A 23682-nucleotide genomic window follows, 5' to 3' on the forward strand; every position below is an offset into this window, starting at 1 on the left:
CTTTGAGAGAGAGAGAGAGAGCTGCAAACATACAGTAATATTTTTCCTGCGCAGAGAGAGAGAGAGAGAGAGAGAGAGAGAGCTTCAAACATACAGTACTGTAATAGCTTTCCTGCATACAGCAACTTTTTTCAGACAATAATTAATCAAATATTTGCTTTTCTGTACAGTACATGTCAAACATCAATTAAAATTGCCGGCCCCACTGTGTTCTGTTGGGTAACACTTGGCTTATCTCCTAACCTCGCTGTTAATGAACTTGTCATCAATTGTACTGCTCTAACAATGGCTACACACCTTTGTATACGGGTAAGGAGCTTCAAAAGGAAAATGTTTGTCCACAGTGTAAACCCAGACACCATCATTAATGATTATTTAAAATACTAAAAAAACCAGGCCTTGGGACCACTATCAAATGATCCTATATTTATACTCCCAGGCCAAAATACATACTGCATCAGACGGGCTTGAATCAGTGCAAATATTCACAACTTGTTTTTTCATGACAAGATAAAACAATCTATTATATGATGGTTGTCATAGTCAACAAACACAGAAATAACAATATTTATTCTGCACTTGAAAAATTGACCTAAAATTTAATAATTAATGGCAATGCAATTAACATTTTGTATGTATGCAAATACATGTACATGATCAGTTTCAGATTTTTTTATGGGGAAAAAAATCAACAAGAAATGCACAGACATTACTTATGGTTTATTCAGGACGGAATATGCAAATATAATTTGGTTTTCAAATTGAAAAAAATGCTTTTTATATCTTAACAAACAAAGCAGAGGTCATGTATGTACCAGTACCATTTTACCTAAATACCAGTACCTAAGGCAGTCGTCACCACATAAATAGTCAGCTGCTAACATCTACACCCCATACAGACGAATAACATATACCACCCAAGTTGTACATGTGTATGGTTTACTGCTGGACAAACAATGTTAAAATAACAGTGAGAAATATTTATAATAGAACAAGGTCCATTTTGATTAGAGAACATATTCAAAATACAGTAATCAAATACTTTCTAAAATGTCAGTTCTTGGTTTTTTCTTCATATCTAAAAAATGTGTACATGCATGAAGATAAAGCATTTCTCAATAACTAACAGGAACACAAAATTATTTGTGAGCGTGCATCAGATCTATAAAATAACCCTTTTATTGTCACCTACTCATAATCCTAACGTAAGATAAATCAATGAACAACACTTCAAGTTCGCTCCCAATAGCAACTCAAAATGAGTGGGGTTGGTAAAGGTAGGTCAGATGTGCATGTAACAATCCTCAATAACAGAGAATGAATCCATCCAACTACATGTCTGACAGTCTCTTTATGTCAATATATTTGTAATCCTGGGCAGTATTGAGTTATGATATCATTATATCAAATGTTATTATTATTATTTAATATTTACCTGTATCCCAATATAGAGAACAATAAAGTTCTATGATTATATATAATATGTTAATTTTCTAAAGCATGAAACTTGTACAACATATTAATATTCACCTGGTATAATGTTTCAACACTGCCTTAAATAACTGCATGCCTTTTTGAAAATACATGAACAACAAGGTAATGAATACCCATTATTAGATCAGCACCCAAATCTTGTCCATCATCTATATAGAGAACAAATAAAACAATCTGTTTTAAAACAGCTGCCAAAATAGCATTTACAACTATCAAAATACATGTGCAGAGTATGAAAACAGATGTCACACAATACATTACTCATAAAATCCAGAAATACATGTAATCAGACCTTTCATCTCATACATACACAGTCATAATAATTTGGCACATTTTTAAAGCATAGAAGAATTTAATAGCAAATAAATAAAAAATACGAACTAAAATAAATTCAGATTCATTTAAGGTAAAAATAGATAAATAAAAAATGGATTTTTACAGAGTATGATGTTGTTTATAAAATATACAATTACATACCTGTAAGAAAAAAGAAAATGGTTAAGTTTCGACATTTTTCATTCAGGTAAAATAAAGTTGACTTCATCTTGTTTTCAGAATTGATCTTCTAACAGAAACAAGTATCAACTTTAAGCTTGCATATCTATCTATTTTCACTTTTCCCACGTCTGGTCTGTTCTAAATCTTCATGTTTAACATACACGTAGGTACTTAAACCTTTTGACTCATTTCCTATATCATATCTTATCCCCCTTCTCTCAATATCTGACATACATGCAGCTACTTTCACTTTTGACCCATTTTTGGTCTCACTTCCAGGCAGACTTGGACTTGGCCCCCGGCCCTGGTTTTGGCCCCGCAGCAACCTTCCTCTCTGGTTTCTTCTGTTGCTGGTTCAGTGGGGGTTTCCCTCCTTGTTTGTCAGTCCTAACCTGGCCCTCCATTACCCCCTTTAAAACGAATCATGGGATATTCAGCAAAAATTAAGCATTATAGAATATAATAGCTTCTTAATTTATACCATTATAAATGTAAATGAAACCAGGGACCTGAATTTAACATGACAGGATAGTTTATATTTGATAGAATTTGCAAAACGTTTTATTAATTCAATGAATCCTTACTGCCATCTGGTCCTTAAGATTTCGTTTGACCTTGTCCTTGCCCTGTGACCTTGGTGAGGTCGGGGCACTAGGATTGTGACCAGCGTCAGGTTTAGCCACTCCTCCACTGTCATGCCTGACATGACCTGTTCCCCTGAAAGTTTCACAGCTTACATTATAATATGGTTTTTTCCCCTTTTCAATTATGTGTATCAGTATGCCAAGCTTTTTAAAAAATGTATATTCAGTAAGTTTATTAGATAATTTAGGGGCTTTTTTTGCTTTCAAGATACTTATTTTAAAACTTGCTTTATCAAACATACTTGTGTTTAATGCATAGATATCTAGCCTTAACATATTTAAAAGACAGAGAGAAAAGCACATGGACACCAACCTTTGCATAAATTTCAGCAGATTAAATATTTGTAGCATTTGCTCCTCTTCACTGTTTGCAGTCGCTGTTTTTACTTGACCCCCAGACTGACCTTTGACCTGATTTAGCATCTTGGATATTTCTGCTAACTGTTCTGGGGGCATCACATTGTTCATTGCCTAAAAATTTAACAAATAAAGTGAATCAAACTTATACTTTGCTAAAATTTGTCAGTAATTTATTTACAAGATGTTATACAATGTATACTTAGGCAAATCATTACACATACATTTATAGATGATTGAACAGTTACTTAGTGTACCTGTGACTTTTTCTTCTCCCTGAGCTGCTGAAGTCTTATCATGTCCTGCTGTATCTGAGCTGCTTGAGCTGTGTCATTCAAGTCTTCCTCTGTAAATTATCAACAGTCAAATCCAAATTAGATACAACAAACACCACTGTAAATCTACAGTCAATTTATCTTAAGCATCATAAATCATGTGAATTTCCAATGCTTGGTTACTGTGTCATGTTCTAAACTAGTAGCTAAATGATAAATACCAATTCACTCCAGTATGATGTGGGGTGAATGGAGTTATCTTCCTTACCACTATGGTCGAGGGAGTGAATGGAGTTATCTTCCTTACCACTATGGTCAAGGGAGTGAATGGAGTTATCTTCCTTACCTGTATGGTCGTGAGAGTGCATGGAGTTATCTTCCTTACCACTATGGCCGTGAGAGTGCATGGAGTTATCTTCCTTACCTGTATGGTCGAGGGAGTGCATGGAGTTATTCTCCTTACCTGTATGGCCGTGAGAGTGCATGGAGTTATCTTCCTTACCTGTATGGCCGTGAGAGTGCATGGAGTTATCTTCCTTACCTGTATGGCCGTGAGAGTGCATGGAGTTATCTTCCTTACCTGTATGGCCGTGAGAGTGCATGGAGTTAACTTCTTTACCTGTATGGCCGTGAGAGTGCATGGAGTTATCTTCCTTACCTGTATGGTCGTGAGAGTGCATGGAGCTATCCTCCTCTCCTTCCCCCACCACTGGATCTCCGGGGGGCTTCTGCAGCAGCTAAAAGAGAAACCATCACAAATATCAACAAGCAGTGAACATTTCTTTAATGGACTGAAGAATATGCCACAATTTTTGGTATGACTGACTTGGACAAGAACTGTGCTTACCATTTGAATGTAGTGTTGGAGCTGGCTGTGCTTAGACTCGTGTTCATCTAATCGCTGAGACAAGTGATGGTAATCCACATCCAGCCTACAATCCCACAGTAACATCACTATACATTCTAGGATATTTACGCTATCTAAACATGAATTTATTGATGTGATATACATCCCTGTTTTTCTTTAAGTTGTCAAATTCTTTGAATTTGCATGTAAACCTTATTTAAGATAAATTGACGAATTCTTAAAGAAAAACAATTATAATGTTGGGTGGGTGTTTTTGTTACCTGATACCCTCCTCAGACAGACTGTGGTCTTCTGTCACATGACCTCGACTTTGTTTTGTTGGTGGCGAGTGAATGATGTTTCTCTGTGGCCAAGACACAGGTTCCTCTGAAGAATAAAACAAATAACATGCAAAAGCAGACCCAGTATATAACTCATTCCTGTAAAGTTTCTCACACTTTTACATTAATTAATGTTCATGGGAGAGCAGTTATTTTATACATTAACAATGTGGCTTCTAAATAAATCACTGTCAAATGACTTCTTTTACTTATATTGCAAAATACATTTCATAAATACATTCAAAAGACTACTGAAACTTAGTTTGTTTCCTTCATATCCTGTTTGGTCAACCACAAAAAGCATTTCATCATTTATATATCAGAACTTATCTACAATATCGGTGTGTTAAACTTGTTTTCTAACCTTTACTTTGATGTGAGTGGGTGGGGGAAGCACTTCTTCCTTTCACTGGAAGACTCTGAGCAAATCTCTCAGGAAATGACTGTTCCTCTCTCTGATTGGCTGATCTAGCACTGTCAAAACTTCTATCATGAACACGATTGGAGGACACAACCCGAGGAGGGTTTTGATTGGATGCCTGGCTATTTCCATGCTGCGGTGGCCTGATGGCTACAGCAGCAGAGGGATATGCAGCAGGCACACTGTTTGAAACAGATACATACTCCAAATGCTGGCCCTGAGGCAGAAAACCCTCTGAACCCTGAAGACCACTGGGGCCCTGAAACTTGTTTACCAGCTCAGACACAGACAAGTTGGAGCTCTTTATGTCCTCAGTGCCTATAAAGGAGGCCCCTGTCCTGAAGCTGTCCTGGGAGTTCCTCAGCCAATTATGGATCGTCTCTTGTTCTTCCTCCTCCACAGACTGCACTCTGTCTTCCTGTGCCCCGTTCCTCGCCCCCCTCCCCTCCTCCTCTCTCCGATGATGCTCTTCTGAAGCTTTCCCTGGTTCGTGGATCTGTGTGCCTTGATGACTAGTATTGGTGACGTTATGACTGGTGCTCTGATGGTGGTTTGAACTGATGTTGGAATCAGTTTGAAAGGATGAATGTGGTGGGAAGACCAAAGGTTGGGAAAGACTGAAATTTAAATAATTAAAGATCATGTATACTGCATGATAAGTAAAAATTACCCCCCTTCCCTTTTAAATCTTATACATGTATACTCTCTTCTCATTATATCACGGGTTCCGTTGTATCGCGGTACGTTCCAAAAAGTAGGATTTCAGTTTTTTTCCGTGATTTTCCACAAGGAGTTCATGCACCAACTTCAGGATGAGTGCAAAGAAGGTTGTCAAATATATCGGCAAATAAAATTTTCTCACAATAAATTTTTTTCCGGAGAGAAAGCAAGTTCAAAAGTCCACAATGTATATGATGAAAAAAAAATAAATAAAAAAAATAATAGAATTTATATTTCATTCCCTAACCAGTTTAGTGACTTTGCTTTCATGAAGAATCATATTTCATTTTTAAAAAATAAAAACTGTCCGTTATAACTCAACCAGGCTACCAACTTTCCAATGCCGCGATACAATGGAACTCTCTAATTTTGAAGGTAAATAAGACTTGTGATTTAAAAATAGCACACAAAATAAACTAAGTAAGTTGGGAAATTGATGTTCCTCAGAAAAGCTAGTCTAATACACGCTTTTTTAAACAGCACTAATGACATGTGAAAATGATAACTTGGTATATCTTTTTTTAGGGAAAAAAATCAGTACCGCGATATTATGAGACACCAGTATACATTAAAATGTATGATACATGGTGTTAACAAACCTTTGAAAGAACTGTTGGACATGGAGTGAGGTAGTGAGGTCACTGACATTGGGCTCCACTGGTGGGAGGATATGACTGTCCCTCCCTGGGCTGCTGGTGATGGGGAAGGCCCCCTGACCCCCAGGGAGACTGCTATTCAAGGTCGTGGCAGTTGAGGTTGCGTTGACCTGGCTACTGAACGATGTGTTAGCATATGTCTGGAATAGTTGCATCAAAACATCAGTTTAACAGAAACAAAGAGCTTCTACACGAACAAGTTTTCAGAATGCATGTATTTTTCTTCTGAATGTAACTCAAATAGAACAAGAGGCCCATGGGCCACATCGCTCACCTGAACAGCAGTTCCTTGTAACATTACATTTCGTAGCATATGCTTTTTCTATTTTAAACATTGAACCCCTTTCTGGGGACCCAGTTATGGTCCGAGGTTTATGGTTGGCTTGAACAACATAAATAGTAACATAGGAATGAAAATGTGAAGCACTGCGGTGGGACCGCACGTACACAACCTGAAAAACTGAACATAGCAGAGTTCCACTTCAAGAGGAATAACTCTCAGACTGTACAGAACACAAGAAAGATAACTCTTGGTTCCACTACATTAGAGTTTACACAATTTGAGGATCCTTGCATAGTAATCTCACAAACTGTAGCATTATAGTTCTCGAGAAAAACTTTTTAAAAACATTTTCAATATATCTTTCTATGTTAAACTTTGAACCCCTCTTGGGGCCACAGTATTAGTCCAGTGCTAAAGTTTTAATTATTTGGAATCTACATTATTTAAGGATGCTTGCCTAGTTATCTCACAAGCTGAAGCATTATAGTTCCCTAGAAAAAGATTTTTCAACATTTTCCCTCTATATTTCTATGCTAAACTTTGAACACCTCTTGGGGCCCCAGTATTAGATTGAGATCACGGCTTTTATAATTTCGAATCTACACTATTTGAGGGTGCTGACGTAGTTATCTGACAAATTGATGCATTGTAGTTCTCGAAAAGAAGATTTTTAAACATTTTCCATATATACCGGTACTTCTACATTTAACTTTAAACCCATCTTGGGTCTCTAGTATTAGTCCAGGGGTCACTATTTTAAAACTGTCGAACCTTCATTATCCAAGGTTGTATGCATGATAGTAATCTCACAAATTGAAGCATTGTAGTTCTCGAGAAGAAGATTTTTTAACATGTTACCTTTATATTTCTTTAATAAATTTTGACCCCATCTTGGGGCCCCAGTATTGGTCCGGGGGTCACGATTTTACCAATTAGGAATCTACATAAGCGAAGGATGCATGCATAGAAATTCCACAAACTAAAACATTGTAGTTCTTGAGAAGAAAATTTTTAAACTTTCCCTTTATGTTTTTTAAAATGTTTAAATTTTGAACCCCTCTTGGTGCCCATCAATTGTCCGGGAGTTGCAATTTTTTGAATCTACATTATTTAAGGATGTACATGTATGCATAGTAATATCCCAAACAGTTGCACTATAGTTCTTGAGAAGAAGATTTTAAAACATTTTCCTACATATGTTAAAATCTAAACCCCTACTGGGGCCCCACTTTTTGTTCGGGGGTCACGATTTTTACAATCTTCACTATGTATACAACCTTTTGTGTATGTATTGGCATTTTTGGTGAAGTGGTTCTTGAGAAGAACATTTTTAAACATTTTTCATATGTAGTTCTATGTTAAACTTTGAACCCCGCCTGGGGCCCCAGTTTTGGTCCAAGGGTCACGATTTCTACAATTTAGAATCTTCATTATACATACAAGCTTTTGTGTAAATATTGGCATTTCTGGTGCAGTGGTTCTTGAGAAGAAGATTTTTTAAACATTTTCCTAAGGTATTTCTATGTTAAACTTTGAACCCCGCCTGGGGCCCCAGTTTTGGTCCGAGGGTCACGATTTTTACAATTTAGAATCTTCACTATATATACAAGCTTTTGTGCAAATATTGGCATTTCTGGTGCCGTGGTTCTTGAGAAGAAGATTTTTAAAGACATGCACCCTAAACTTACTGTTTCGCAATTATCTCCCTTTTGAAAAGGGCTGTGCCCTTTATTTTAACAATTTATAACCCCCTTTCCATAAGGATGCTTTGTACCAAATTTGGTTAAATTTGGCCCAGTGGTTTTTGAGAAGAAGTTGAAAATGTGAAAAGTTTACAGACGGACGGACAGACAGACGGACGGACGGACGGACGACGGACAACGGGTGATCAGAAAAGCTCACTTGAACCTTCGGTTCAGGTGAGCTAAAAACCCAAAATATCCACATCAATATAATCTAAACAAAATCACATCTCTGCTATTCATGGACTTGTCTATAGTATTTCCTGTTGATACTGACCTTTCTCTGAGGGGTGGTGGCCAACATTTGCACGGCCTCGTTCCACTGGGACTGCATCATGTACTGCAGCTTCATCAGAATCTCCGACCTACAACACACAAACAAATTTTATTCGCAAAAGATATATTTATCTACACACAAATCACTTCCATTTTTTTGTTTCAATGATTCAGATTGACATTCAGATAAAATATGTGTAAGTTTTTACTGTTTTGCTGCATTGAAGCTCTGTAAGAAACAAAAATTTCCTACCTTTGTGACTCTAGTTTCTGTTTGATGCTATGAAGTGAAGTGATTTCACTTCTTTGCTCTTGCAACCTGTAAATAATTTTGAAATATCTGATCATAATATTTCCTATTTTTTCTAAATGATAAGAATTTCATGTAACCACAAAATCTGGCTTCTGATGACTTCGTAAAATGAGTATTTCATACAACAAGACTTTTGTTTTACAAATATGATGAAAATCAATAGAGATGTTTTATGACCCCCTCCCCCCACCTCTTGGGTTCTAGCCCCTGATCTTACTTCTCCTCATACTCCAGGGTCAGCTTTCTGAACTCCTCCTCCCTGCTTTTCTGGTCGCTGTGGAACTTGGCCAGGTTTTTCTCCATGTCTTTGGTGTATCTCTGGTTGAGCTCTTTGATCTGCAGCCGATGACTTTGGCGAATCTCGTTCTCAGTTTCCTCCGTCCTTTTGTGGATCTCAGCCATCTGACTGGCAATCTGTTGTATAAAGGATTTGAACATACGAACATCCATGTGTTAGAACATTAGAGAATAATGATATTATTTTTCTCTGAAAATACATCAAATGACAGAAGAGGCAGTGTGATTTTATAATATTTATCTAATGTATATTAAAAATTTATATGTACATCGATTTAAAATTGAAAATTTATGGATTTAAAAATGGAAATTCGTGGATTAAAAAATCAATATTTAATTATCAAAAGTTTTTAAAGGTGTTGTACTTCTTTAAATGTTTTGCAATGCTTGCTTCTCCCCTGATTTATTTATAATTTATGTGACAATATCCAAAAAATCTGAATTTACAATCAAAATAAAGCAACCATATAATGCTTCTGACCTCTTTCTCCATCTTGGATTGTAGATCTGCCTCCAGGGAACGCTGTGAACTCTCAAACTTGGCCTCCATAATGCCCATCTCAACCTTCATACTCTCCTACAAATACATCATACATAAAGTACCTAAGCCTTCTATGGATCCTCCACCTGGTTATCTAGTTTAAATACCGGTATTTCCTTACATGATCTTATCTATAAAGTGCCATTGCCCATATCATTATCAACATTTTAACAATACTTTAATCAGAACTCCTTTTTTCCATGTTGTTAGATAATCAACCCTACATAAACCATCTCTGAATATCAAATAAACAGCTCTATATAACCTTCTCTATCAGTCACCTTTTCCCTGATGGCTGCATCCAGCTCCATTTCAAACTTCTTGCTCTCTGTCTGTAGGGAGTAGATCTTCTCCTCCATGTCTTTACACAGCTTCACCGCCTCCTCACACTTTTCCTGAAAGTCCACAAGAACATGAAACATTCACCAGTTTCCTTAAAGAATATTAACTACCAGGACATGCTATTTAATTAAATTAACATTTTTACTCAGGAAAAGAGAGCTTTTAGCAAGCAAGTACACATATACATATGCTTGTATACAAGTATACTGTATGTGTTACAGTGTATTATCAAACAGAAGTCAGTGCTCTATTGCTTATTCTGACCTTCTCTTGTTTCAGGACTTTCTGGTTGTTCTCCGATACTTCATCAATCCTCTGCAACAATTCCTGCTCTCTCTTGAACCAGTCATCCTGTTCCTATATTCAACCAGAAACATTCTCTAACATTTAAAAACAAATTATAAATTTGATTCCGAGAAAAACAGAGATAAACAGTTTCAAGCAATAAAGATGTTGAAAAATTGAAATAGAAGTATCAGTTTGGGTTTTATTGTACAAATATTTTAGATACTGTTCAATGGGTTGGTGTATTGAATCTATTTGGTTTCCAATATTAAATTTTTGTACATACAGAGCGGAGGCGGTCCTGGAGTTGCTGGAGTTTTTTCTCGGCCACTTCTCGCGTCTCCTTCAGGTTCTCCCACTCCTGGTTAATGAGCTGAGAACGCTCACGCTCAGCATCCAACATTTCTTCTGCATGGTAACGAGCTCGCTCTCTCTCAGAGATCTGAATTACACAGTTCATTAGAATATGAATTATGACACAGAACTTACAATTATGGCATAAACTTAATAAGTTTTTAAGATGGGCTTAGATCTCCACTTAAATAGTTGGTGCCCTGTTTTTTGGAGTGATGCTATATTCTCTTGAAATAACATATTACAGAAGGCTGATAGAGAGATTAGTTATATTAAAACTCAGGTTTATGCTAATGTGAGAATAATTTCATGCATAAAGAAAAACTGACTTATTTCTAAGATCAGATAATGCCATCTTCCTAAAAACAAATTACCTGTGCCTTCAGAGTACTGATCTCAATACTTGCTCTCTCCTTCTCACTCCTCATCTGATCCAAAGCATCTGCCATGTCTTTTTCAAAGTTCTTAATCATCTAGAAATTAAAAATCAATGAAATTAAATAAACATTTCAAGACTATGCTATTTTTGATACCAATAAAATGGTACTGCAAAAGAAGAGTTTTTAGTAAATGCTCTACAAGAAATTTTCCGGCACCTCATCCTGTCTGGAGAGCTTCTCCTCTATTTTCACTTTCTCTGTCCGTAACTTGATCAACATGCCTTCCTTCTCTTCATCTCGAGTCTTCCAGCCTTCCACTACCTTTGCCAGTTGCTATAGAGAACAAGAAAATGACTAATGGAAATCCCAGAGGCCTATACATGAATGAAGTCTCAGATGGAATGTTTTATACCACTACATGAGCTACCTTATCTAGTTGTTCTATCATGAGGTCTTTTCTCTTTTCGGTGGATATGGCAACAGCTAACTGCTGCTGAGTTTCTAAAAGCTGAAAAATCATTGTAATGTAGCATAAGCTGATAACATATGTAATACACATTAAAATAAAATTCAATCTCAAAGCCTTACTTAATTCCAGCTATTGATTTATGAATTGTCAATGTCAATTACAATATGAATTGTGAGAGTAAAAAGGTAATTATTCTCATGGCACAATGTATTGTAAGTTACAATAATATTATTTCTAATAATTAAGATTTATTTAACGTTAATCATGTAAAGTTTTTTCACACGATGTACATGTATTACATAACAATATTACATTATTACAAGTAAGTTTTTAGATACATATTACTGTTCTTCTCCCAACACTAAAAAGTTCTATGAAATCGTGTCTTCAGTTGTTTACATTACATTAGGAAAATTGTGTTTCTTTATTTCAAAAATTAATCATACTGTTCGTTCACCCCACTTACTTTCTTGACCTTTACAACTATATTGTATATATATATAAATATGTTTGGTCTTCTTATGTGCCTCTTGTACCATTATATGGTGTTTAGTGAAAAATAAACTGAAAATGAACTGACATACCTTGCCATTCAATTTCTGGATGTATTGTTCACAGTGCTGTAAATAAAACAACAGAAAAATTTAGAAGTTAAAATCTATACAAATTTCAGACTTTGATATCACCCTCCACCTAATGTGAGGTCCCCTGCGTACCTTTCTCCTGTATCGTTCCTTCTCCATCACCTCCCGCAGTCTCTGGTTCTCTGCGTACAGAGATGACTCACTGCGGTTAAGGTTGGAGGAGTCTGACCACATTTTGGAGGTAAAGCTTGGGAAGTTTTCTAGAAGCTCAGAGACATCCTCACCACCACTATTGCTGGAAAATAACAGTTTTCTATGAAAATCAGGGCAGGGATCTATATGAGTCTCGCATATGTACATGCAGATTGGTAACTTTGCCTGTCTGAAACCATGTTCTGGTGAGCATAATGAGTGCTTATGGCATTCTGATGTCTAAAGTTTCAATATGTGAAAAATAAAATCATTGTGCGATCCTTATCATGCACATTGACTCAATTCAAGAAAAATCATTCCTTAAACACAATTTCATATACATCATGGCAATGCATCCATCTTAAATAGTTAATTAATGGATAATGAGCTGTATTTCTACCTGTTCATTGAGTACTCCCCAGGCCTATGCATCATCTCTTCAGCTGCCTGCATCTCCATCATGAACCCGTTGTCACTGTAATTCATCTGATTGTCATCTAGAACAAGAAGTCATGGTTCACCTTTGTTATGAGGTAACTATTGTAGATCTTAAAAAATTCTATACTTATCTTTCTTTTCCAATATTAATATTTAGCAATATTTTAAAAAACATTACAGACTTTACATCTAATTCATTTAATTATGGCTGGTTTTATTTCATAGTTATCAAAAATGAAATTCCATTTTGACAACAGGTGATAAATGGTCAACAATCAAAATATCTGAATGAGAAAAAAATTTTCGGATGGCATTTTAGCTGATTTCCTCCACATACCTAGTCCAGAAGCTGAGGAAAATTTGAGCATGTTCTTTAGTTGACTACGGACCTCATCCATCCCAAAAACATCTATGTTTTTCTGAATAAAAACAAAGCTTTTATCAAATTTTAGTGCACAAATATCATTTCTTATACTTAACTTGTCTGAGTATACACCCAGTAAAGTCAATAGAAGTCAAGTCATATTAGACCATTTAGCACAGATGAGAAACACTTACAGTTCAATAAAAAAAAATCAATCTTTTTTTCAACTATTCTTACAAAGTTTTAAACTTTACGTTTTAACCAGTGAAACATGCCTTTAGGATACTAACCTTTGTTACATGCTTCTGAGCAACATCCTCTCCATCTGACTGGTAATGCTGTACTTGGGTCACCACATTGGCCCCGGGGTGGACCGGGGAGTGGTCATTGACCCTGGCTTCACCCCCACTGTGATAGGACCGGGGGCGCTTCTCCTCTGCAGTTTCTACTGTTCTTCTTGTTGTCTGATCTGTCCTGACCTGTCTCTCATTCTGACCAGCTCCCATGTTTCTTCTAGCCATTACTCTGTTTTCAGCATGTGTTGGATATGGACCTGCCATTTTCTTTTCACCAGCATTCTGTCTTGAACCATCTGGTCTCTGAATGGTGTTGACTTTAGAAGTATCTGCTGGCTTAACAGCATCGGAGCCTTTGGTTTTGGGTCTGGGTAAATGGGACTCCTTGCTCTGTAAATATGCATTGTACGATTCACTCCTCACTGATGATACAAATGGTCTCTTCTCATTAAGTGGTTTCTGCTGAGGTTTGGATGTCTTAACATGAGTCTGCTGTGAGCTCTCAGATACTGGAATATCCCAAGATGCATTGCCGTGTACATGAACGTGAGTTGTTCTAGGTTCCTGAGAATTCATATTGTCTTCATCATTGGTAAATGCTCTTTGAATTTTAGGTTGATTGTCTTTTTGAATACTTGGTGGGGTCCCATTCTTTTCCCTATGTTGATCAACAGCAGGAATAGACACAAAAACTTCCCTTCTATCTGGCCTATTCACAGGTGATGAGGGAGAGGTGATTTGTTGATTTTTACCAGGATTTACCTCCCCTGGGGACATAATGTATTTAACTTTTTGTGGTGCTTTAGGACTAGATTTTCCCCTGTCACTCAGTGGAGATTTTGCAAGATTTGGTTCATGAAATCGTTGGTCATCATTTTGAAATTTGTTTGGAACTGAGTGACGTTCAAATTCAAATCTATGAATATTTTCAGTGGAATCATTGTTTTCCATTCTACGTAGAGGAGAGAATATCACTCTGCTGTTGAGTTCCTCATCACTTTCACTACTCTGTCTAGGAGACTGATTCATTTCAAAGAACCCCGCTGCTGGTGAGTTGTTCCTAGAATCATTCTGGTCCATGTCTTGAGACCCATACACTTCTTCCCTCTCAGCTGCCATGTATGGTGCCTGGGGTCGATTTTTCTGGGGTGTGGAAACAGACCTGTCCCTGCTTATATCTTCATTCCTCTCTGTGTCATCCAAAGCTGAAAAATCTAGTTGACCAACAGGTCTGAAGATAACAGATTCCTCATCTGCTGTTTTCTGAGGCAGAAAGCCACTGCTTGTGTTAAATGCAGGACTTCCTTCTGGACCAGACCGACGATATCCCAAACTCGATCTGGCCTGGATTTCTCCAATGCCAATCTGTGTGAAGTCAAATTCTCCCCTGATATTCAGAGCTGCCTCATTTACCATAAATGGGCCAGTCTGCATCAAGCTCACAGGGTTTCCCGACTGCTCATTGCCACTATGATAATCTTCCATCCCTGTTGTATTTCTGCTAATTACTGTGGGAATTCCCTCATTTACTTCATAATCTTCCAAGCTGTCATTTAGTTCATCCATTTGTCTTCTTACCTAAGAAAAAGAAAACATAATGTAGTCAATATAAAAATGTTTTGTCAAGTCAAAAGTTATGCATTGAGTATGGCATCTTACTTTCATCCAATAGCTTTTACAGAATAATACAACTGCTACTGTATTTAACAAATATATGTAAAATCAAAAAGATTTTCTAAAAAGTCTTTCATTTAATTTTAAGTAATAATAGTTTTTAAGAGAGAAATGGAGAAAGGCAGACAAAAGTTAACACAAAACCCAAGTTGTGGAAGAATTATCCTAAACTCCACATTTACATCAAGTGAATCTCAGATTTTGTTAAATATAGAAACAAGAGGAAAACAAAAGAAACTAAGCACTATAGTCTGTCCAAAGTTATCGTTTCGATAATCATTCACTAAAAAAAAAAAGAATATCCAGTTAATATGCTTTGAAATGCTCCTTCAGTTGTAATACACGGCTATAGAAATATTCGGGTATTCTGCATTGCAACTGACACAAGAAGTACTTCTCATTAATATTTTTAGCTTTTGTTTCATTAAAAAATAAAGTTGCGTTTGTAAAAGGTTCGGCTTATAAATATGGGGCTTACCTATAAACTCATGTTCCAGATACCTTTGAACTTAAAACAAGCGCGTCAAATATAACAACACTGTAGAGATAATTCGAACGAGATGCATAAACAACTTGAAGAATGATCACAACAATAAGTACTGCATCAACTTGAAACTAGCAGTGGTTTTTAAGTTGCCATACTCATTAGAGTGCGAAATTGCTTACTACTGCTTATCATATGCATCAAGTTATTAAAGCTTTATTTACCTGCATCCAAGTTATGCTAAAACATGTTTTGAAATTTTTTTTTGAAAATTCCTACACATTTGATTTAAACATTCTTACTTCCGTTTAAAAATTACATCAATTTTCAGTTATTTTGTTTTAATAAGCTAGCAGCTTTGTAAAAACTGTTATTTGAATAGACTTTAACATCTTATCCGACTAAACTGTCTTATCAAAAATTGTTTTTTCTGATCCTATTTTATCTGGCGGAAATCAGAAGACCGCTGTTGTTAGGTACTTCCGGTTTAAAAATGACAGTGTACACCCTATACATTTTTGATAGAAATGGAACTTGCTTATATTATACGGAGTGGAATAGGAAGAAACAGCCAGGAATGAGCAAAGATGAGGTAGAATAGAAGATTTATATGCTCTCTGTATGTCAGTCTTGTTTGAATAATCAGACTCCGGCATCGTCATATCATATTGAAAAATATCATGAAGTCATCATTGATTTTATGACTATAGCCCATATCTATACCTGTCCATTTGTATACGTTCCTAACTATTAGTCTATATAGAAATGTGCACAGGCATAGCATTCATTTAATATACGTTGCCGTGAAACTGTTTGCCTTTGGGCGAGCGCAGCAAAAGTCATTTTGATTGCATAGTGGATAGGAGAAATAATGATGGACCAGACTGCCTACTAAGCTAAATTTCGTTGGTTTCCAAGCCGATCTGACTGTCAGATGATTTAAAAATACCAAATATGGATTCATCAAAGTGTTAAAAAATTGAATAAGATCAAAAATAAAATAATTTTTTGTCAATGTTTTTTTAAAAACCTGATTTTAATTTTTACACTACAGTATACAGGTGCATTACCACAATATTTTGAATGATAAATGGTGAGAACTTGGTTAATCAATAGTTGCATCTTAGGAACGATTTAAATTTTGTTTATTTGAACATATGTTGAATGCATAATATAATTTTTTCCCCTTTTTAGAAAGTGACTGTGACGTCAGAGTCCATGTTTCATATTAGGTTAAATTATCGTCTTCTTTTCTTATAAACTCTCCTGAGATTTAAATAATTAAGAAAATTTATTACGTCGAAGGGAGCAGTAGTTTAAGTTTTCTCTTGGCCCAGGTGTTGTTGTTAGTGCATGCAATGTTTGCCAGCACTCTGCACCAGAGAGCTGTGCTTATGATTATTCTTGTTGATTTATTCTAAAGATACTATACATGGATGCAGACAAGTTCAAAGGACTGTACTCCTTAATTTGGTTTATCTTAATGTTTTGACAGATTGTCTCATTTGTCTGCATGATGCCTTAAACAAATCTTCAGAGAATCCTTAACAAATTGTGTCTGGAAGTTCTGCCACAACAGTTGGTGTATGTTGCAGTAAAAATGGTGTATGTCCTGCCCACTTCTATTATTTTGCAGTTCAAACACTAGAATCATTTGCTAGAAAGCTTTAAGTCACTTTTGTGCATAAGTATCAAGCTACCAGAAGATGACAAGCAAAATGGTAACAAAATCAAAATGAATACCGTACATAAGCTGTACAAATGCAGATTTGATTGAAATAAATATTGAGAGATATTCATGATATCTGAGGTAAAAAAAATGATGTTGGGGAGACACTCAGATATCCTGATTTTTAGCTGTAAGAAGCCACCAAAGTTAGGGAGAATTTTAATGCATCATTCAATTTTGAGTGCTTATCCAGAGTGAAGGTGAAGGTGTCTGTCCAATGATCAAACCAAGCCAAATCTCAGCTTATGTTAGACTCTTAAATCAAGTCTGTAATATGCAGGTATTGGTAGAAATAGACTCCCTCCAATTTTTGACTGAAAGTGATGTTATAAGTTACAGGTAGGCTTTGCTACCCAACCCTATATCAAAATTTATTTTTACAAAAGCATGAACATATGTCTGAATACCTTTGTTACTTTAATGATCCATATTTTTAAAATTTTCAAGATTACCAGGATTTTATATGAAATATTAAAATTCTTCTAGATAATGTAATATTCTTAACATTTAAAATTCTTTCACATGTGTCAGTCCATTTACTATGCATACATTTATTTTTATGCTTTTATAATCTTGCCCTGGTATTAGACAGTGACATTGCATTGCAACTACATTAAATTGGTACATATGATATTTTTAAACCAAAATAGACTAACACAACTGCCCGCTTCTATTTAAGTGTTCTATTTTGAAGATGTTTAATTTCAAATTCAAACATATCTTTTTGTCTATCAGTTGTATGTTGATGCAATAATTGGTGTGCTGAATTGATAGGTTCGGTCAATCATGGCTGCCAGTGGCATTATCATATTGTAAGTGCATTCCTGAAATTTGTACATTGTATCTGTATGAGAAATTTTTTAAGAATGTTTATTGGAAAATGAATGGATCAAATCTTTGCTTGTACAGATAATAACTCTTGCACACATTTCAAGGGATTCTTAGTTTGGAAATCATCATGATTTTAATAGTTATATAGCCAAAAACTTGGCATATACTGATAGTACTTGCATATGTACATGTAACTCTTAAAGCAATATGAGCTGTATTTTTTAGAATTTAATTTTTCTGCAAAAACCTGCCATTATGATAAGTATGCATGTAACTAAAACTTTTATGATATTTAAGATTTGAAAGAATCATTAATTTTTGTCAGAAAAAGGTTTCTCTTCAAAGGAATATACAGCAGATCAATTTTTGTACAGGACGACAATAATTTAATTTTGCTTCAATTAAGGCTACTTTACGGCTTTTCCAATAAAAATATGACTAACAGAACTTTAACAAGAGGCCCATGGGCTACATCGCTCACCTGAGGAACAATAGGTATGATAAAATCAGCTTAATGGAGTCATAATACAAACAATCTGAACAATGTACAATAATACATGTAGATCCTGTATAAATAAAATCCATTTTTCCCCCTGGATATTCTTATGTTTATAATCATTAGTCCCTTTTCTAACAGGATGATTTTATAGACATATCACATGTTGAGTATTGCAGTTCTCAAAAAGATACTGAACAATTGTTTATATATGGGATATAAAGCTACTTCAAACTCTGAACCTTATTGTGATGGGAAGAATTGTCCTGACGCCAAAGTCTTAACAATTATAAAGAATCATCTGGCTGATTAGTTTCTGAGAAAAAGATTTTTAAAGATTTACTCTATATATTCCTATGTAAAACTTTAACACAACACCCCCCCCCCCATTGTGGCCTCACCCTACCCCCAGGGATCATGATTTTTACAACTTTGAATCTACATTACCTGAGGATGCTGCCACACAAGTTTCAGCTTTCCTTGCTGATTAGTTTCTGAGAAAAAGATTTTAAAAGATTTACTCGATATATTCCTATGTAAAACTTCGACCCCCCCATTGTGGCCCCACCCTACATCCAGGGGTCATCATTTTCACATCTTTGAATCTACATTACCTGAGGATGCTTCCACACAAGTGTCAGCTTTCCTGGCTGATTAGTTTCTGAGAAGAAGATTTTTAAAGATTTACTCTATATATTCCTATGTAAAACTTCGACCCCCCATTGTGGCCCCACCCTACCCCCGGGGGCATGAATTTCACAACTTTGAATCTACACTACCTGAGGATGCTTCCACACAAGTTTCAGCTTTCCTGGTTTTCTGGTTCTTGAGAAGAAGATTTTTGAAAATTTCTCGAAATTTTTCATTAATTTCTAATTATCTCCCCTTGGAAACGGGTGTGGCCCTTGATTTTCACATCTTTGAATCCCCTTTGCCTAAGGATGATTTATGTCAAGTTTGGTTGAAATTGGCCCAGTAGTTCTTGAGAAGATGTTGAAAATGTGAAAAGTTTATGGACAGACAGACGGACGACAGACAAAATGTGATCAGAATAGCTCACTTGAGCTTTCAGCTCAGGTGAGCTAAAAACCATGATATTTTTGTCATTCAAGTAGAAAGTAACATTTTCGTATAGAAAAATTTCAGCATGAAAATTGCAGCTCATATTGCTTTAAGTTAAAGACTAAAATAAGGTAATTTTTAAAAAATATCCAGGTTATAAAGATGTTTTACGCTTAATATTTTCATGCCACCATTTTCTCACTTATCATGCATGTAAACATAAAAACTTTCAGTCTGCAACTTTGAGATAATTTTGGCATATGCGATTTATCTTGAAGTACACATGAAACTTGATCTAGATGTTTCAGGTTCATGTTTTAAATTGATTTATTGGTGCAGAGCTATTTCATGATTTGGGCAAAAACAGAAATCTGACTATTAAAATTCATTTTTCAAAGCCGGCATACATCTTTTTTGAAATAACAGAAAACATTACGCTGTAATTTGATATGAATTTGAGAGATTTTTTTTATAGTATTTTACATTCATGTATTTATACTGTGATAAAAATTTTAAACCAAGATTTTAATTGCATGTACCGTTACTTGATAAGATGGCTAGAGCTATTGGTATAGTATGAATAATAAATCCCATCAAATGATATGCCTACATATATTTTAATATAAGACTTGAAAATAGGCTATGAGAGTTTATTTTCACACCAAGATTTTTGAATATTCTGAACAGGCTAATTGTGAAGGTCATAGCAGATGTCCGTGAAAAATTCTTATCAGGACCAATATTTTCTCTCCCCTTGGCACTTTCTGGTTCATATTTCTCATAAGGAGTGTTTATTGCTCTTTAATCATAACTCTTTTTATTTTTGACCTACTGACCCAATTTTTTTTTTGAAAAAGTCTTGAAAAATAACTACAGTAGTAAAAAACAAAACTGTTAAATATCGTATGAAACAGTTCTCCATGTGAGGAGAAAATTGAGTTTGATTCATGAGCAATACCAGATTAAATTAAAGAACAGTGACTGTGTTTTATGTGATTAGATTATTTTTAGTCGGAAACTCATACATTTTATAGGTATACTTGTACAGTTTACTCTTGTAAATGCATTGATTTTCTCCTCCCATGTTGCATTTGATTTAGTCAGCTGAATATGTGTGATAAGATCCTTCTCAGCTTTGAGGGGTTTACATAATATTGAATTTTTTTATCAAGTTTATTGCAACTTCATGTATATCATAACATCTGCGCTGTGTGTTAAAAAGGAGAATGTTTGATTTTATCCCGATTGTCATTTATTTTTCAGGAGTTCAAATTGATGTATGGTATGATTCATTCGATCAAGTCGTTTGTGCACAGGATCGCACCAACAGATCTGTATCCTTCATCCAAGCAAAATCTTTATCTGACTAAAAACAGCCCCTATGTCCCCTTCTTCAAGTTCAAATTTCAGATCTGACCAAACAAATTGGTACATGAGGAACATTTAGCAAGTGAACATAGCAACAAATCCACATGGTACACAAACAAGTGTATAAACATGTGGAGCATCTCTGAAAATTGAGATAGGTACCACTACCAGTAAGTAAAACAGCTAGTTTCAATACAGAAGAGTGGATCTGACCAAAGTAAGTGGTAAATGAGGAACAAATAGCAAATACATAGAGAAACAAATCAGTTACATGTATAACATCTCTGGAAATGGTGATAGGTATGTAAAACACAAGGGCTGATCTTCTTAAAGTGCATGGGGGGGGGGGGAGTGGGGGTGGGGTAAGGGTATAAATGTATTCTGATCAATGGGAATCATCCTTATCACGATTGCTTGGTCAGTATACATGTTGACTGTAAATTTATGCATTGATTATTTTATGGAAAAATTTTCATGGCATGATTTTCTTGAAATGTTTTCCTTCATTTGGTATTAGAAGGGATGGTTTCTCAAATTTTCGCACTAGTAGATACAAGCTGAATTTTTATGAGACTCCAAGTGGTATGAAGTTTATAATGACAACAGATTTAACAGTGGGTAACATCAGAGATATTCTACATCAGATCTACAGTAATGTAAGTACTGCTATCATACATGCAGTTTCATTCTGATATCTTACATGTTTTGCATAAAATTGAATACAGTTTAATAGCCCAATAAATGAGTTAAAAAGAGTATATTCAGATGGAGTTAAGGTAGAGATGGGATTTATTTTCATGCACTGAAAATTCAAACTAACCCATCATAAAATCTCCCAAATCAAAACAATATAAGAACCATATTTCAAGTACCAATACTTAATTGGAAAGAAACATTAGCACAGGAGTATCCCATAATACTTTTGTGAACCAAAGATATTGATTACAAAAAAACTAAAAGCATTGTTTTTGCCGCAAAAATAATCTAAAATCCATATGTTAATTTCTTATGATCGTATAATTCATCAGAGAAAAGAAGATTGATGTAGAAGTATACATTGTTCATGTATTGTTTCCAAGATCTCTTAGTCATTTATATGTGGATGCTTTCTTCAATGGCAAAATTGAAACTGTCTGGTTCTTTGATTTAAATATGATATTTTGCTTTTTCAATTCAGATTTTTGTTGAGTATGTTGTACGGAATCCACAGTGTGAATTAGGACAACCAATCACAAGTGAGCTGTTCCAGACCAAACTAGACGAGTTCATCAGAGGACTTTCTATATTCCCAACAAGGATATCCTAGCAACTCCACTGAAATATTTAGTGATTGTGTGTAATTTTTAAATCAATTTAAATGTGTACATTTACTTGTGTAGTTGCTGAAATATTACATGACACTTTGAAAATTTGATAAAAATCTGCAGACTTCAATGCTCTATAGATTACACAAGCAAAAGTTGATATGTAGCGCGTTTTAAAAATGAAGGGCTGCTCATAGTAAAGAAAGATTTTGTTTTTATTTTGGGATGGCCCGTCCTGGAATCTACAAGTAGATCTTGTGAAATAATCAACAAGTTACTGTACATCAGTAGAATGGGTGATGCATGTCTTAACAGAGGTTGTTTGTACTGTAAGGTATTTGTGAAGAAAGGTTCTGCATATATGTAATTGATGAGTATTGTATTTGCAATTTGAACTGTACTCTAAATAGTAAAATAAATCAGTCTTTCAAACCATTTGGTCTCTGTTATGTTTTTAATACTGTACTCCTAGTTTCCAATCATAATTGAGAAAGTGTTCACTATGTCTTAAATTTGCTCTTTCACAGCTCAGTTATCCAACATCCATAAATTATACTCACTGTATACAGGTTTATTTTCACCCCATGTTATTTTTGCCCTTCTTCATATGAATACGGGTTTGCTCTGTTTTGAATTTGCCCAGACATAGTTGCGTTTAAGGAAAAATGATATGAAACATGTGAATTCGCCCAGTCTTAAATTCGCCTGCTGACAACTAGAAGGGGCAAAAATAAAACAGGGGAGAATATTTCCCCGTATACAGTGTATAATAATATTTAATTTTAAGGGGGATAAGTGGTATGCAATTCATTCAAACTGACTAGGTAACCAGTTTACTATAAATCGCAATTTATTTGACACTTCGGCACAGAGATAAACTCGGTTGCATTATGTTGATTTATTGATTACATTCAACATATGTGCAAATGTGTTGGTAATCATATATATGACAAATTCCTGAATAAGATTTTGAAAAGCATGCAGAAGAAACAAATCTTGCATGCAAATAATGGCAGTTTAGACTTTTATTCTAATGTATCACTCAGGTGACTTTTAGGGTCCACAACCATTTAACGTCTGTGTAAACTTGGTGGTATTTTTAAAGCTCTATAACAAGAACTTTCTACCAGTTTGGCATTTCATGCATCAAATGTTCATAAAATTTACAATTACTATAAAATTCATTAACATGCCATTTTTAATTTTTTAAAAAAATCAATAATCAGTATTAAGTTACAAAATATTCGTCAAATTTGCGTTAATGGAAATAAAAAGTGCCTTCCGTGTTGTTTATTATTTGCTTTCTTACTGAAACATGTAAATAC

General features: G+C 35.2%; 2 protein-coding genes across 3 annotated transcripts; one reads left to right on the top strand and one right to left on the bottom strand.

The window, feature by feature from the left end:
• Nucleotides 1-705: 705 nt before the first annotated feature.
• Nucleotides 706-15859, bottom strand: LOC128179577 (uncharacterized). Of its 2 annotated transcripts, none has more exons than XM_052847017.1 (25): nucleotides 15792-15859; nucleotides 13404-14987; nucleotides 13087-13168; nucleotides 12712-12808; nucleotides 12252-12414; nucleotides 12120-12155; nucleotides 11494-11574; nucleotides 11283-11399; nucleotides 11061-11159; nucleotides 10619-10774; nucleotides 10312-10404; nucleotides 9987-10100; nucleotides 9646-9741; nucleotides 9085-9281; nucleotides 8808-8873; nucleotides 8556-8643; nucleotides 6197-6393; nucleotides 4821-5494; nucleotides 4397-4502; nucleotides 4116-4200; nucleotides 3927-4005; nucleotides 3251-3339; nucleotides 2950-3107; nucleotides 2577-2709; nucleotides 706-2402 (listed from the first exon to the last, which is right to left on the bottom strand). In XM_052847017.1, the coding sequence occupies exons 1-25, from the start codon at nucleotides 15795-15797 to the stop codon at nucleotides 2262-2264; spliced, it is 4737 nt and encodes a 1578-aa protein (XP_052702977.1). In that variant the 5' UTR covers nucleotides 15798-15859; the 3' UTR covers nucleotides 706-2261. The 2 variants fall into 2 exon arrangements, with proteins under 2 accessions (XP_052702977.1, XP_052702978.1); XM_052847018.1 differs by lacking the exon at nucleotides 15792-15859 and adding an exon at nucleotides 15562-15782.
• Nucleotides 15860-16012: 153 nt separating this feature from the next.
• Nucleotides 16013-22792, top strand: LOC128179580 (trafficking protein particle complex subunit 1-like). Its single transcript, XM_052847021.1, has 4 exons — nucleotides 16013-16159; nucleotides 20949-21019; nucleotides 21571-21709; nucleotides 22231-22792. The coding sequence occupies exons 1-4, from the start codon at nucleotides 16061-16063 to the stop codon at nucleotides 22357-22359; spliced, it is 438 nt and encodes a 145-aa protein (XP_052702981.1). The 5' UTR covers nucleotides 16013-16060; the 3' UTR covers nucleotides 22360-22792.
• Nucleotides 22793-23682: the final 890 nt, after the last annotated feature.

The sequence above is a fragment of the Crassostrea angulata genome, chromosome 4, assembly GCF_025612915.1.
Source record: "Crassostrea angulata isolate pt1a10 chromosome 4, ASM2561291v2, whole genome shotgun sequence".
NCBI classification, from domain to species: domain Eukaryota; kingdom Metazoa; phylum Mollusca; class Bivalvia; order Ostreida; family Ostreidae; genus Magallana; species Magallana angulata.

What these genes read in the sequence shown, in the direction of transcription:
- LOC128179577 (XM_052847017.1), bottom strand. An exon ending in TCCAGAAATTGAATGGCAAG is followed by an intron (nt 11,575 to 12,119) that starts GTATGTCAGTTC and finishes ATGATTTTTCAG; the next exon opens with CTTTTAGAAACTCAGCAGCA. An exon ending in AGCTCTCCAGACAGGATGAG is followed by an intron (nt 11,160 to 11,282) that starts GTGCCGGAAAAT and finishes TTTAATTTCTAG; the next exon opens with ATGATTAAGAACTTTGAAAA.
- LOC128179580 (XM_052847021.1), top strand. Translation starts at nt 16,061, where the DNA reads ATGACAGTGTACACCCTATACATTTTTGATAGAAATGGAACTTGCTTA. An exon ending in CAGGAATGAGCAAAGATGAG is followed by an intron (nt 16,160 to 20,948) that starts GTAGAATAGAAG and finishes TTTATTTTTCAG; the next exon opens with GAGTTCAAATTGATGTATGG. An exon ending in TACATCAGATCTACAGTAAT is followed by an intron (nt 21,710 to 22,230) that starts GTAAGTACTGCT and finishes TTTTCAATTCAG; the next exon opens with ATTTTTGTTGAGTATGTTGT.